Source organism: Peromyscus maniculatus, chromosome 5 (assembly GCF_049852395.1).
Source record: "Peromyscus maniculatus bairdii isolate BWxNUB_F1_BW_parent chromosome 5, HU_Pman_BW_mat_3.1, whole genome shotgun sequence".
In the NCBI taxonomy this organism is placed as follows: domain Eukaryota; kingdom Metazoa; phylum Chordata; class Mammalia; order Rodentia; family Cricetidae; genus Peromyscus; species Peromyscus maniculatus.
The window spans coordinates 126,674,006-126,688,302 of NC_134856.1; the positions used below are offsets into that span (position 1 = coordinate 126,674,006).

Here is a 14,297-nt window from a genome sequence, read left to right on the forward strand (position 1 = left end):
TGCATGCTTAGTAGAGGTGCAGATTTTTTTTATATTAAGTATTTTTACCTGTGGTTGGTTGAACCAACAGGTAGAAAAATCATATAGCTGTATAAGGTAGGCTATCTAGCTACCTCCCATCTCTCTCTCTTTCCCTCTCTCTCCATCCTTTTCCCCTCTCCTCTTTCATCTATCTACCTGTCTGTCATCCATCCACTATCTGTATATCTATCATGTAATGATCCCATCCATCCCTCCCTTCCTTCTTCCCTCCCTCCATCCATCTGTCCATGCACATTTTCTTACAGGTGTGTGTATATGTATATTTACATATTTTATATATTTGGAGTTACGGCATACTTTTAATGGTTCATAACAATGTTGATTTGACTTGAATATATCAAACCTTCCTATCATTTTACTTTGGCAGTTGCTAGGCCAGGCTTCCACATGAACTTGCTGATGGATTTCTTTAAAACCCAAATGTAAGAAATTAATGCCATCATCACCATGGAATGGTGGATGCTGGCTTTGGCTCAACACTGCATCTTGTGGAGACCTCATTCTCTGTCTTCTGTTTCATTTGAGCCTTCCGCAGCATTTTAGCCCTGCAGGCTTTGCTTCCTGAGTGCTCTGATAAGAAACAGCGAGGTTCCAGGTGTTCATTAGTATTGTAAATGGCATGTTGCTCCCATGGCTAGGATCCAGGTATTGACTTGCATTGCAGGTGACTTATGTTCTTCACGTTCCTTCATTCAGTAGTCAGCTCCTCACTCATTCATTCAGAAAGTGTTTACTATGCATCTACTATCTCAGTGGTTCTCAACCTTCCTAATGCTGCGACCCTTTAATACAGTCCCTCATGTTGTGGTGACCCCCAACCATAAAACTATTTCATTGCTACTTCATAACTTAATTTTGCTGCTATGATGAATCATAGTGTAAATATCTGATATATATGATATCTGATATGCAACCCCTGTGAAAGGGTCATTTGACACCCAAAGAGGTGGTGACCTACAGGTTGAGAACCACTGTACTGTGTGCTACATGCTAAAATAAATGACTAAAGGTTATGATAGTTCTGTGACACCCCCCCACACACACACACACAAGCTTTTGCCCCACTGTAAAGAGTAACACACATTTATTGAAGTAGCACGTAAAAAGCTGACAGCACTGTGAATCTGCATTTGCAAGCAAGGGCATTTATTTAATCTAGCTGGGGCTACCCAGGAATACCAGGCTCTCAAAGTTCCCGTCAGGAGCCAGCTGTGCAAATGTCTTCAAGAAGCTTGAGTTTATATGTACACGTTCTTGGACTATATAATTAATTCACTCTTCCTAAGGTTAGCCCCATTCTGTGACTTTTCCAGAGGAGATGGAAACAAACGTCTCCTCACACAGAATTAGGAACAGATGCCAGAACAAAGAAAGGGTCCCATCCAAATCCAGCTTGGTGAACCAGTGGTTATTGGCTTATTTGTAAGAGCATGGTTGAGGAGTTACAGGAGTGTGTGTGTGTCAGGCAGCTACCTCCCTGCAAAGCACCACCCCAGTGTGAGCGATGACCTCACAGAGCGGCATGATGTGGATGCAGTTCCGACTGCAGTCAACCTTCTACCTCCTGTATGATCCCAAACCATATGCAGCTGGGCAGGAAGGTGTGAGTGGCTGGACTTTCAGACTCTCATCAGACCCTCCCCAGCCCTTCCTTCTAGGAGTTCTTAGCCTGGTCTTGTGAGGGTCTCATGTCAGGTCATCGCCGTTACTCCAGTTTTGTGATGTTAAGGACCATCTCTTGTCAGGAGGACAGAGTTCCACCACAGCCCCACAGCCCCAGGTGTAAGTCTCCATTACAGTGATCTTTGTCATCAGGGATCATATATTTTGACCCTGTGTCACATACACATCTTGAATGGCTACTACTGGCCATTGAGTGGAGGTCATGTCATGTTAGGAAAGTCTGTCTTAGGATTTCTATTGCTGTGACAGAACACCATGAGCAAAAGGAACTTGGGGAGAAAAGGGTTTATTTCAGCTTACGGTTCCACATCACAGTCCATCACTGAGGGAAGTCAGGGCAGGATCCTGGAGGCAGGAGCTGATGCGAGGCCATGGAGGAGTGCTGCTTACTGGTTTGCTCTCATGGTTTGCTCATCCTGCGAATTTGTACACCATCCAGGGCCACCTACACAGGGGTGGCCCTGCCCACAGTGAGCTGAGTCTACCCACATCAAGAATTAATCAAGAGAATGCATTACAGGCAGATCTTATGGGGACATTTTCTGAACTGAGAGTCCCTCTTCTCAGATGACTCTAGCTCAGTGCTTCTCAACCTTCCTATTGCTGAGACCCTTTAATACAGTTGCTCATGGTGTGGGGACCCCCAACCATAAAATTATTTCATTGCTGCTTCATAACTGAAATTTTGCTACTGTTATGAATTATAATATAAACATCTGATATAGAGGATTGTCTAATAGATGATCCCATGGGGGAGTCATGACCTACATGTTGAGAACCATTGAGACGTTGACAGAGACCTAACCAGGACAAGGTCTAAGTATAGGCTTGTTCAGACACCATCCTTATGTCTAAGAACTTCCAACTTCCCTAAGATTGGGGTGGGGTAGTGTAGACACACTGTGTGCCTCCCAGGTGACCGAAGGGAGGTCACCCCAGCTTCTGTGCACAGCATTACATCAGAGGTAGCCTAACTCAGCCATTCTGTATCACGTGATGGCCAGATTAGCAAGGCAGTGACAGCTTGTTAGGAAGTCTGGAGCCCCACCCCAGACCTGACCAACTGAATCAAGAGCTCAGAAGGTGAGCCCAAGGGGCCCTCTAGGTCATCCCCACCTGTCCTTGACCTTGAGAAACACTGGTTTCTACAGAGGAGGCCAGGCCTCACTGGCTAGTTCCAGAGCCAGGTCCTACCCAGAGTCCCAGAGCCACTTCTGTGTTGGTTGGCCATGGTGGGAGCCCAGGCCGGCAGCGGCACTACTGCTATGTGAGGAGTGCACCTAGCAGCTAGCTGTGTGCTCTGAGATTCTTCTTTTCCATCCACGGTGGCAGATTCCCACACGGGGTGAGGAAGCCAGTGCGTCTCGAGAAGACCAAACTGAGTTGACAGTGTCTCCAAGCCTTGGTTCCCACACTTTGGCCTGTTGCTACTAGTCAGCTGCCCATTTCCAGGCTCACAGAAGCTGTTGACCCCACAGTCAACTCTCCTAAGTTGTTCCTCAAGTAGTTGCCACCTCTGCCAACCAGACCAAACCTGCTGGATGTTTGGGATCCTGCCACGTGGTCCAATTTCCTCTGAGCTGACTCAATTCACCCTGCCATGACTGAATTAGTGTATCTGTGTGGCTAAGGTGCAGGAGGAAGTCACATAGGACGGGGTCTGTTCACCAGGCACTGGAGCCAGCAGGCTAGGCTTCAGAAGTGTTTCCATCATGGTCCACAGGAGAGGAGGGGAGGGAGAAGGGTCCCTCATCTATTCACAATACTTCAGGTATAGGCAGAGTTCAAGGTGTGACCACTTAATTTTGTCCAATCACATCACTGTTTAGAAAGATCTAACCAAATTCATTAAATAATTAAATTTTGGGAGGCTTGACAAATTCAATAAAATAATGTCTAACTCAGGAAAATCTAGAAATGCCAAATAAACATGAAAAAGAAACTTAGTATTATCAGGAAGGCTGTCTTAAGAGGCTGTTTCTAACCTCATTTCTCCACTATTACAGCTGTGTGGTCCTAGAAGAGCCACGGTTTCTCAGCTGTGTGGTCTTAGGAGAACCACTGTTTCTCAGCTGTGTGGTCTTAGGAGAGACACTGTTTCTCAGCTGCATGGCCTTAGGAGAACCACTGGAATTCTCTGTCTCATTTCCCCACCCAGTACATGATACCAACCTTAGAGTCTTGAGTTTGGATGAGGAGATAAGTTCAGAGTAGTTCTTGGCCAGGGAAAGGCACTTCATTTGAGTCCTGTATCCTCCCCACTCCCCTGTCCCATCCCATGCTTGCTCTCACCATGCTCTATTTCAGAGGCCTGAGCCATAATGTGTTCATGGGTGCACACATGCACATAGAAGGTCAGAGGACAGCCATAAGTGACAGCCCTCAGGCACTTTCCATCTCTTGTTTGAGACAAAGTCTTCCATTGGCCCAGAACTTCCCCACACGGGCCAGGTTAGCTATCTGGCAAGTTTCCTGTCTCCAGGCCTCATCTATGGCAATGCTGAGGTTGTAGGTGTGTGCTGTTGTATCCAGCTTTTTTTATGTGAGTTCTGGGTATTCAAACTCAGGACCTCACAATTAGGAGGCAAATGCTTTACCAACTGGGCCGTTGCCTCAGCCCCTGTAATTATTTTTAAGCAGAAGAGTCATGCTGAAAATCCATGAACCAAATCATTTACATGCCATGATGCCTTTTGTCCTTAAATATAACGCTAACCATGTTAAAAGACAAAGCAAGCAACACTTGTCAATTACTGCTTTGTATATTTTCCCAAGACTAATTCTTTTGACAGTCTTCCAGCAGCTGACTGTCACCATGTAAGGTGGGTGTATGCCTTAGATGGCAGGAGAGTGCCCCCTGTTCTGTCTTCCTGGAGCATGATGGGATTCTTTGAATAGACTTGGAAATTACCTGTTAACTGTAGAAGGTGCTGGTTTCTTGATGTATCCTGTGAAATTGCATTGCACTCAGCTCCTCTTGTAGTCTGGCCTGTTGAGTGTGCATCACTCATTTCATAAGTGTGCATACCAGCAATGTGTGAACAGACAACACTGTGAATACAATACTCTCTCTCTGGTGGTATGCAACCATGTTAACTGAGGACTTTGGGTCAGCTCAGAAATAGGCTCGTTTTTTTGTAGCTGGAGTTTTCTCCAATCCTGCCTGGCCCATGGTCAGGACAAATCTCTCTCACCCGCCAGTCCCGCAGCTGCTCAGACCCAACCAAGTAAACACACCGAGACTTATATTACTTATAAACTGTATGGCCTAATGGCTCAGGCTTCTAGCTATCTAGTTCTTACATCTTAAATCAACCCATTTTTGTTAATCTATAAGTTGCCACGTGGCTCATGACTTACCAGTATCTTAACATCTCATTACGGCTGACAGCGACTCTCTGTCTCAGCCTTCCTCCTCCCAGAATTCTCCTCTCTCTTTATCCCACCTATACTTCCTGCCTGGCTACTGGCCAATCAGCACTTTACTTATTAACCAATCAGAGTAACACATTTAACATACAGAACATCCCACAGCACGTTTTCTTTTTTAATTTTAATTTTTTTATGAGTATGATTATTTTGCTTACATGTATCTGTGCACCATATCTATGCCTGGGTACTGTGGAGGCCAGAAGAGGACATCAGATTCCACAGAACTAAAGTTGCAGACAGGTGAAAATCACTGTGTGGGTGCTGGGAATCGAACCCAGGTCCTCTGGAAGAGCAGTCAGTGGCCCATTAGCTGAGCCATCTCTCCTGCCCAAGGCATTTCTTGAGATCTCAGTCACACAGGGCTTTCTGGGTCAGGCTGCCACACTGACCACAATCCTGTGGAATTATCAGGCACTTACATGATAAATCCTAGTGTGGCCACAAGCTCCTTGAGTGAGCAAAGAGAATTCTAAAGTCACATTGTTGGGGACCTACGTTAATGGAGGCACGAGTTTATGTAATCTGATTATGATTTGAAATCCTGCGCATAAAGCTGGTTTTAATTTTTATTTTGTGTATCTGTATATGTGTGCGCATGTGTGGAGGTCCAAGGACACCTTTTGGGAGTCTCTGGTTGCTGTTGCTAGGCTGCCTCTTGAGCTTCTCTGCCTGGTTCTTGGGTTGGGATCACAGGTGCATGCTACCACACCCTGCTTTCCATCTGGGTTATGGCGATTAAACTTGGACTTGGATCATGGGGTTTGCATAACTATCATTTTTTTTTCTTTCTTTTTTTTGTTTTGTTTTGTTTTTTCGAGACAGAATTTCTCTGTGTAGCTTTGGTGCCTGTCCTGAATCTCCCTCTATAGACCAGGCTGGCCTCGAACTCACAGAGATCTGCCTGCCTCTGCCTCCCGAGTGCTGGAATTAAAGGCATGTGCCACCACCACCCGGCGCATAACTATCATTTCTACCTGCTGAACCACGTTTCTGGCTCCTAGGGCTGGTTTTGATAGAGATAAAACTCTAGAAAGTGAACAGGGTAAGCAAGAGACATGTGGAAAGCAAACATTTGGGAGGGAAGAGGAACAAGCTTGGCAGAGCTTGGAAGCAGTCACGTGGTTGCTGAGCCACAGCTGTTTCCATGTCCTCATGGAGTGCTTTGCATGCCATATACCTTGTCCAGAGAGCCTGCCTCTCAAATAGGCCTCGTGGGAGCCACACAAGAACAATGCATGTGACTGAGCAAATAATTACCACTAGAAAATATTTAGGAAGACAAAAACCAAGTCTTCAACACCTCCCCGTTGATCAAGTGACACGGTGGGACTGAAAGCATTCTGTTTTTGTTTGTGTTTTTTGATGATGTCCTAGAGCTCTGGATGGCCCTGAACTCCGAATCCTCCTGCCTCCACCTCCTCAACACTGGGATCAGAGACAAGCAGTAGCATGGTTAGCTAAGCACTAGCATGGTTAGCAGGATTTGAATCCTCCTCCTTGGAGTGTAGGGACCAATCAAGTGATAGAGAGTGACGAGCAGGGTGGAGGGGTGTAGACCCACAACTCTAGCATTCAGGAGGCTGAGACCAACTTGAGCTCTGTAGAGATACCCGATACCCTGTCTCCAGCGAAACAGAAGGGCACCGAGCCACGGAGTCCAGTGCTTTCCGCGTGAGATGCTTGTTGCGAAGTGCCTTGCCCCACGTGGACACAGATGCCCCCAACTGGGGATGAGTGGTTCTGTCTTGCAAACTGTCACCCAGGTTACCCCTGTGGGTGTGCTATGTTCTGTCCCTAACCTGACAGTCCAGCTCCACATCTTTGGCTCTCACTTTCTGGAGCCGGGCCTTCCCTTTGACGGCCATGCGGAGCCTCGCTACATCCCTGTCACTTCGTCCCACCTGTCCCCATCTCTTCTCTTTGCTTCCTGTGCTGTCCTTCTGTGTTTTCCTAACATCCCAGAGCACTGTCACATCCTTTATGTCGGTGTCACCCAGGCTTTGCTGGAAATATCAAGTAGCAGCCTGGGCATTTAGGGTCTGTCAATAAGGAAACATGTGAGTGCTGTATCCTAAGAGCGTTGCGCCGGGTCTCGATAGCCCGGGATCCCGATGCCCATGAGGCCAGCCTGGGATGTGTGGGCAGAGTGGATGTTGGTGGTGAGCTCTTATTTTTAAGGACATAATGGACTGGAAGCACAAGGCAGCTGAGAAGATAAAGAAGCCAGCTCTATGCCCTTTTCTCAGCTCTTAAAATAATCTAGCACTCAGACTAAATAAATCTCACCTCTCACCCGGCAGGGAGGGAGCGGTGGCTTATGAATGCGAAGGAGCAGGGACCATAGAGTGGCTGGGTGTGTTACATAATGATCTAGCCAAGGACAGTGGCCAGTCTGCCACACTTGGTCCTCTTCCCCAGACATGGGTGCTTGAGCCTAGATGGAGGATGGGCAGGGATGCCAGCCTCTGACCATCAGAGGAAGGATGTGGTTAGGGAGCCAAAGTATCAAGGGTGGTAATGTAGCTAGAGAGCCAGCCTCCAGGCTGTTGGGCCAGCTGCTTGGCTAGGGGTGGGAGGTGGCTTCATCTTCCTGGGTGAGGCATGCTCTGGCCTGCCCCCACCTTGCCAGTATCCTCACCTTGCTGATAGCCTCTCCTTTGTTTCTTTGAAGGATGGAGGCTGTACATGTCCAGGAGATGTCGCCAAAGCCTTTGGTAAGTACCAGGGACAGCCCTGCCATTATGGAGGAAAGAGAGGTTGACGGAGGAGGAGGAGCTCTGGGCAGCTTGGAAGAACCAGATGGAGGAGGGAACCCCCGAGGGGCTTCTGGGCTTATTGGGAGTTTTCTTTGCCTAGATTTCATTCCCATCTGATAAAATCCTGGCTCAGTTTTGGTTCGGGTCTGTAGCTGAGCAAGCTGGGTGCTCAGCATGTGGATCTTTGGTGATGTCATGCCAGCCAGGAGTGGGTCAAATTGTGATGTTTTCATTGAGCATGAGAACACCCAGGGCACCTGGGACCCTGCACAGTATATGCTGTGTGGAGACCACCAGGCTGTTTTGACTCAACCTGGAGCAGTCTCCCCACCCCCCACTCACCCCACCTCACCCCGACCCGGACTGAGAGTCCTCACCTTATCTTGGCTGTCCTCAGTCTTCAGTCTCCGCTGGAGGCTGACCAGCCTGCTCTCCACTAGAGGGCAGCAGTGCCCAGTGTAAGCCAGGAGGGCCTGGAGGGCCTCTGGGGTCCTGGTTTTTGCTCCACACTGTCCGACACATCAGCAAAGGGACAGGGTGGTAAAACAGGGCTGCAGAGCCCTGTGCTGGCTGCTTAGTTTCCATATCCACATAGAAACCAGAACTAGCTTTCATGCTCTAAACTGTTAAGTGGCACATTACACCACACCAGGCACGCACGCACGCACGCACGCACACCGTGGTAGAAAACTTTTTGACTTAGTAACAAAAATTGGCTTTTTAATATTTGAATTACGTGTATTGTATGTGTGCAGGCACACGCATGTGGAGGCCAGAGAGCATCTTATAGGAGTCCAATCTCTCCTTCCACCTTGTGGATCTGGGGGAATCAAACTCAGTTGTTAAAGCTGGGCAGCAAGTGCCTTAACCTGATGAGCCATGAGCCTCTGTTCTGTTTCTAAAGTAGTGACAGAGGGGCAGGCAGATAGTGTTCCTGCTGGCAGGGTTTCTTAGCAACCCAAAGTATATCATAAAAAACAAAGTGCCCCAGGCCAGCTGTGGAAGGAAACAAACCCTGTATCTATTCCATCTGGCCTGTTTTATGGTCTGGAGGACAGAGGCCCCAGGAAAGAATGACATGGTCATCGTCCTACAGTTCAGTGCAGGAGAACTCCAGCTCTCTTGTCCAGCTCTCCTTAAGCATCACTTAGTGTGTGTGTGACTTCCTTCTGGTACCCCCCATGAACCACAGCACAAAGCAGGAGCTGAACACATTTAAAAAGCCCTGTCCTTCTGAAAGCACCTTGTTCCTGAGCTCGGGACTGGCCCTTGGCTCCTCCGCTCTCCCCTGACATTCTCCCTGCTCTGTTAAATCACCAGGAACCATTTAACAGTTACATTGAACAGATCTGTGCTCAGGGTCCCGAGGAGGTTGACTTCCTTCATCTGGAGGTCTGGCCAGACCAGTTATCCCACTGCCCCCCTGAAGATCACAGCTGGAGTCAGCGCTGGTGTCTGGGAGCTGCTGACAGCACACTGTGGAGTTCTTGCTGTGCCTTACTTACCAGGGGCCAGCCTCACTCAGCATCCCTTTCTAACAGCAGAGTGGGATTGAATCCACGCATACCCCAGGGGTGGGGGACTTCCTTAGAAGTGACATCACGGCTGCTTTTAGGCTGCTGTTGATCTGCCCGGTTACTCAGCACCCTGTTAGAAGTCACTGTAGTTCTAAATCCCTCAGTGACTCAGGAGAGGCATCCTTGCTAGTGTTTCCTTTCTGAGTCCACTTTTCTGATGATAGAAGTTAATTTGGTTCATGGCTGAGGAGGTTGGGCTGCCCAAGAACACAGTGTTGGTGCTTGCCTGATCCCTAGAAAGGACTGTCTCACTGTCCCACAGCCCAACAGATGTTGCGCATGGGGAAAGAGCAAGTGTGTTTTACAGAGCTATTGAGATCTTTATGACTATGTGTAACCTGCATGACTTCCCAGGGGCCTCACCTTCAGAATCCATCCCCTTAGGAAACTGGGGGTGGGGGATTAGTTTGCAACATATGGACTCAACTATAGCGCATCATATTTGATAGTCAGTTACCCAAGAACAGCAGATAAAGATCACTTCAAATGTTGTCGAATTGTTTCTGGTTTTGAGATGGAGTCTCACCTAGCTCAGGCTAGCTACGAGACATGCTTCCTGAGACGCGTGCAATGCTTCATGCTTTTGTGGATCTAAAAGAGCAAGACCTGTTTGGAAGGTGTCATAGCCAGTCACTGATACCTTCAAGGCAGTGCTGACTGTCCCTTCCCCGCCCCCACCTCCAACCCCCAGTGCCCCTGACTCCCTGCTGTCTTCTGTCTTAGGAGGAGGCTGAGCCATTTTGTGATCAGAGTCAGGGAGGCACAGCGGGCGGGCAGGACTCTTTCCAGACTCTGTATTCTCTGAGAGCATCTCTGTCCTGCCCCTTTGTCCATCCCTTGGCATGTAGGAGCCGGTGCAGACTTTGTCATGCTGGGAGGCATGTTTTCAGGCCACACCGAGTGTGCAGGAGAGGTGATCGAGAGGAATGGGCAGAAGCTGAAACTCTTCTATGGCATGAGCTCGGACACGGCCATGAAGAAACACGCAGGAGGAGTCGCTGAGTACAGGTATGGCTGCCACGTGACTTAGGCTGTGTCCACCAGCCTGGCTAGCTATTCTGGTCCCCTTAGAGGGAGGGGCTAGAAAACATAGCCGGCATCTTGGTACAGGACACCAACTTTCACCCGGTTAGCAATTGTGAAAGCAAGTGTGGAAAAGTTGGGGGTGTGATTATAGGTGTCAGTCTGGGAGGGGCACGTTGCTGAATGGGAGTATTGCCTTGGACTGAAAGAGCCCTCACTGAGCATCCCTCATCACCTCTCACCTCTAGCCTAAGATAATCTATTCTGCGAGCTTCAGGATGAAGATTAGTCTCTCAGGGTATAGCAAACAGGTGGGGCCTTTCAGAGAGGACACTGTTGGCCACGGTACTTCATTTAGGCCGGCCACCTGCCCCCAGGCTCTGACAGGTGACACGGGCAGTGTTTCCAGATGGTTACCTGTATCATCAGACTGCAGAATCAGACTCTAGGCCGATGCATGGTTTTAAAACCCACAGTCTCTCCAAGGTCACCTGGTCCTTCCCATTCTCCTCCAGAGCAGCCTTATGTAAGAAGCCCATGACAGAGCAGACCCAGAATTACCACCCAGCTCCAAAGAGCCTGTCCCTGCAGCTCATCACAGCCAGCTCTGCGGACAGGCTATATGAAGGACACAGGACAGAAGGTCTCACGTACTTCAAAATCTCTGGACTCCCATGAGGATGGGAAGCCTACTGTGGCTGGCTCATGCCCGCTGTCTCCAGATACGAGCCCCACAGCCAGAAGATTGTCGTTGTTGTGGCAGGGTGTGGAATTCTGTCATAATGTGTAAGGGGAACTCACGTGACTCCACTGAGAGGCAGCAGCAGTAGTGTGGGATGTTCTCGGGTACGGCACGCTAACTCCAGTTGCCATTATCCCTAGTCATTTCTCTTCAAGTGGGAACCTTGATAAACATAGTGTTCCAGTAGCAGGGAGCTGGGTGGGCAAGAGGTGTGGGGTCAGCCTCAGTGAGAAGTGGCGCACACTCCTTGTCGTCACGTCAGAGACCCTCCCTGCCACAGTACCTGGATATTGGCACCAAGAAGCCCACTGTTCAACCAGCAGCCAGTTACCTTCTTCTGAGGGCCACGGGGAGCCTGTGTTGGACCAAGACAAACCTGAGCCACGTGGCTGAGTGGCCACTCTGTGCTCCGTGTGAAGTACAATCCCCCCCCCCCCCCCCCGGCTGTCGCTGTTGCAGAGAGTCCTCAAAAGAGCAGATAGGGAAAAGCGGGCCAGGCTGCAACAATACAGATGCCAGGAGCAGAGGGAGAAGCCATCTGGGTGGCAGGGTGTTCAGGAAGTTCATCAGGGTGGAGGTGCCATGGAAACACCGAGCCTGGGTTCTGGAAACGAGTTCAGATCTCAGAGTGCTTTGCTCAGAATGCTGAAGGAAGCAGGACCTCCATCCAGTTAGCCTGAGCATCACGAGCCTACCCTGCTCTGTCTCTGGCACCTGCAGCCTCACCACCATGACCTGACCGTCACTGAGGACGACTCCCTGCTCTGACCTCACGTTTAACTGCTGCCAGGCTATTAGTGCTGGGCTAGCTGCCTGCCTGTCATTAGCACGTACTTGCATGTTACAGATGAGCAGATTTGGGGGTCCAACAGTGACTCACCAAAGAGGATGCCACTTAGCAAAGGGGAAAGAATTCAGGAAGGCCATGAACTGTCCGAAAAGAATGCGATGGCAGCTCTTGTGGGCACACACGGGCATGTGTCAGTCTCAGGTCACAGAGTTCTGGATGTGTCAGTGACCCTGGTTTCTTGAGCCTTGTGTGCTGTACCAGCCACCAAGCAGCCGATCGTCCAACCAGTGACTTAAGGTGCTAGAGTTCATGAAAGGGAGCACAGATGTTAACAGAAGACAAGTTTACATCCTTTTTGAGTTCAAGACAATGAGTTTCAATTTTTCTAGTTGATGACTAGGCACAGAAAGTTCTAGAATTTGGGTACTTGTTAGGATTTGCCTGGTCCTCGACTTCTGTGCTGCTGCTGCAAAAGCATGCACAGACTGCATCTCCATTTTGCAGGATCAAGGTCTGCTTTGTGATACAGGCTGTTTCCTGGTGGTCTTGGGATGAAGGGAACAAGGGGACAGCTAGATGTTGCGTGGTATTCATGTCTTAGGCCCAGTCCGGATTTCTAAGCACTGCTCTGAAGATGTGGAGAGGCCACCCAAGGTGCTGAGGGTTCTCCACTCACAAAGCTCTCACCCTTGCTCCGAGCAGTGGGTTTGGTGACACACGGGAACAAATGGAGCTGATGAGAGGTAGGACCTGGCAAAGGACAGGCAGGCTGGAGGGGATGCGGTACTGCATCTCCTATGTCCTAGGCAGACCTGTGTTGTCCATGGTGCGGACATTTAGCACCCACAGAGCTGGTGCTTAGGGAAGCAACCCTCTGTGTGTTTTCTGTCAGTGAAGGAGGATGGATGGAGGTGCCGGGGCAGGAGGCAACCTAGCAGGTCTGTTTTCCCCAGGGAGGAATTAGGACATTGGCCGTTTGGTGGCTGGTTCCAGTAGGAACCATAGGGGTAGGGGGTACATTGCTAAGGAGAATGTCACTCCTGGGGACTGGGGCGGGGGGGGGGCAGGTGTCTCCATCTCTGTCTCATATTGCTGACCCAGACTTCTCTTGGCGAGCAGGGAAGTTCGTATTAGGTTAGAGGAGTTGTTCCATCTGCTAGGGTCTTGGCAGGGATGGCAGAGCGGGGTAAAACCCCTCCGTGATATAACACTGCCGTTGCCCTCATGGACGCACTGAAGCTGTGGTTACGTGGATCAGATTTGCACTGGATGGGGGAGGGCCTTATGATACCCCACCCCTCACTAAGGAGCTGTAGCCAAGCTGGGGGAGGGGCAGTCATTTTCTTCAGTGGGGTGACCACTGGTAAGGAGCCCATGCTCTAGGAAATAACCTCCACCTATGTCATGAAGGGACTCAATTCAGTGGGTTACATGAAAACCAATAAAACGAAAAGACATGAGAACGGGCGACCCTTATGGGGAAAGAGAAGGACTTTGGTGGGAGCAGGAGCAGGATGAGAGAAGGTAATGGAGAGCGAAAATGCCCAAAATACAGCATCTCCATGTATGAAACTGTCAACGGAATAAAGGCTGTCGCAGGGATAAGTCTGCCTGGGTGATAAGAGAAAACAAACTGGATTAACCCTCCTCCTCTCTTCTCTCCCCCCCCCCCCAGGGCCTCTGAGGGCAAGACTGTGGAAGTGCCTTACAAAGGGGACGTAGAGAACACAATCCGGGACATCCTTGGAGGACTGAGGTCTACCTGTACCTACGTAGGGGCTGCCAAGCTCAAGGAGCTCAGCAGGAGGGCCACGTTCATCCGGGTGACCCAGCAGCACAACACAGTGTTTGGCTAACTGCGGAGCTGAGTGGAGGCCACCTCTGGCCACGCTTCTCCCATCCCTTTCTTGTCTGTCCTAGCAGGCCGGCTGCTCTGCATGGTGGGACACTGCCACCACTGACGCTGACATTGAGTCCTTGTCCTGATCTTGCACCCAGAGGCCTTGGGGCCTTGCCCTGGTGCCGGTGTGGAGCCCGGAAGCAGGGTGCTCCTGGGGCCCTGGGTCAGCACCTAGAACTCATTGTCTCCTTGTTTCAACCTCGCCTTGCACCCTTGCCTTCCTCTAAAGGACGATGGTTTCACTTTTAATAGAATGCTGTGATCTTGATTGAGTGCTGGAGTTTTGCATGTTCAGGAGCATAGTTGTGTCGAGTCACGCTGTGAGTCGGGAAAGTCTTCCCAGCCAGGTAAG

General features: G+C 49.7%; 1 protein-coding gene across 1 annotated transcript in view; it reads left to right on the forward strand.

Moving 5' to 3' along the window:
• Positions 1 to 14,213, forward strand: part of Gmpr (guanosine monophosphate reductase) — a 41,043-nt gene extending 26,830 nt beyond the window's left edge. The window contains exons 7-9 of the mRNA XM_006972831.4: positions 7,829 to 7,871; positions 10,339 to 10,498; positions 13,721 to 14,213. Coding sequence (XP_006972893.1) covers positions 7,829 to 7,871; positions 10,339 to 10,498; positions 13,721 to 13,901 — 384 coding nt within the window. The 3' untranslated portion in view covers positions 13,902 to 14,213. The remainder of the gene's footprint in view (positions 1 to 7,828; positions 7,872 to 10,338; positions 10,499 to 13,720) is intronic.
• Positions 14,214 to 14,297: the final 84 nt, after the last annotated feature.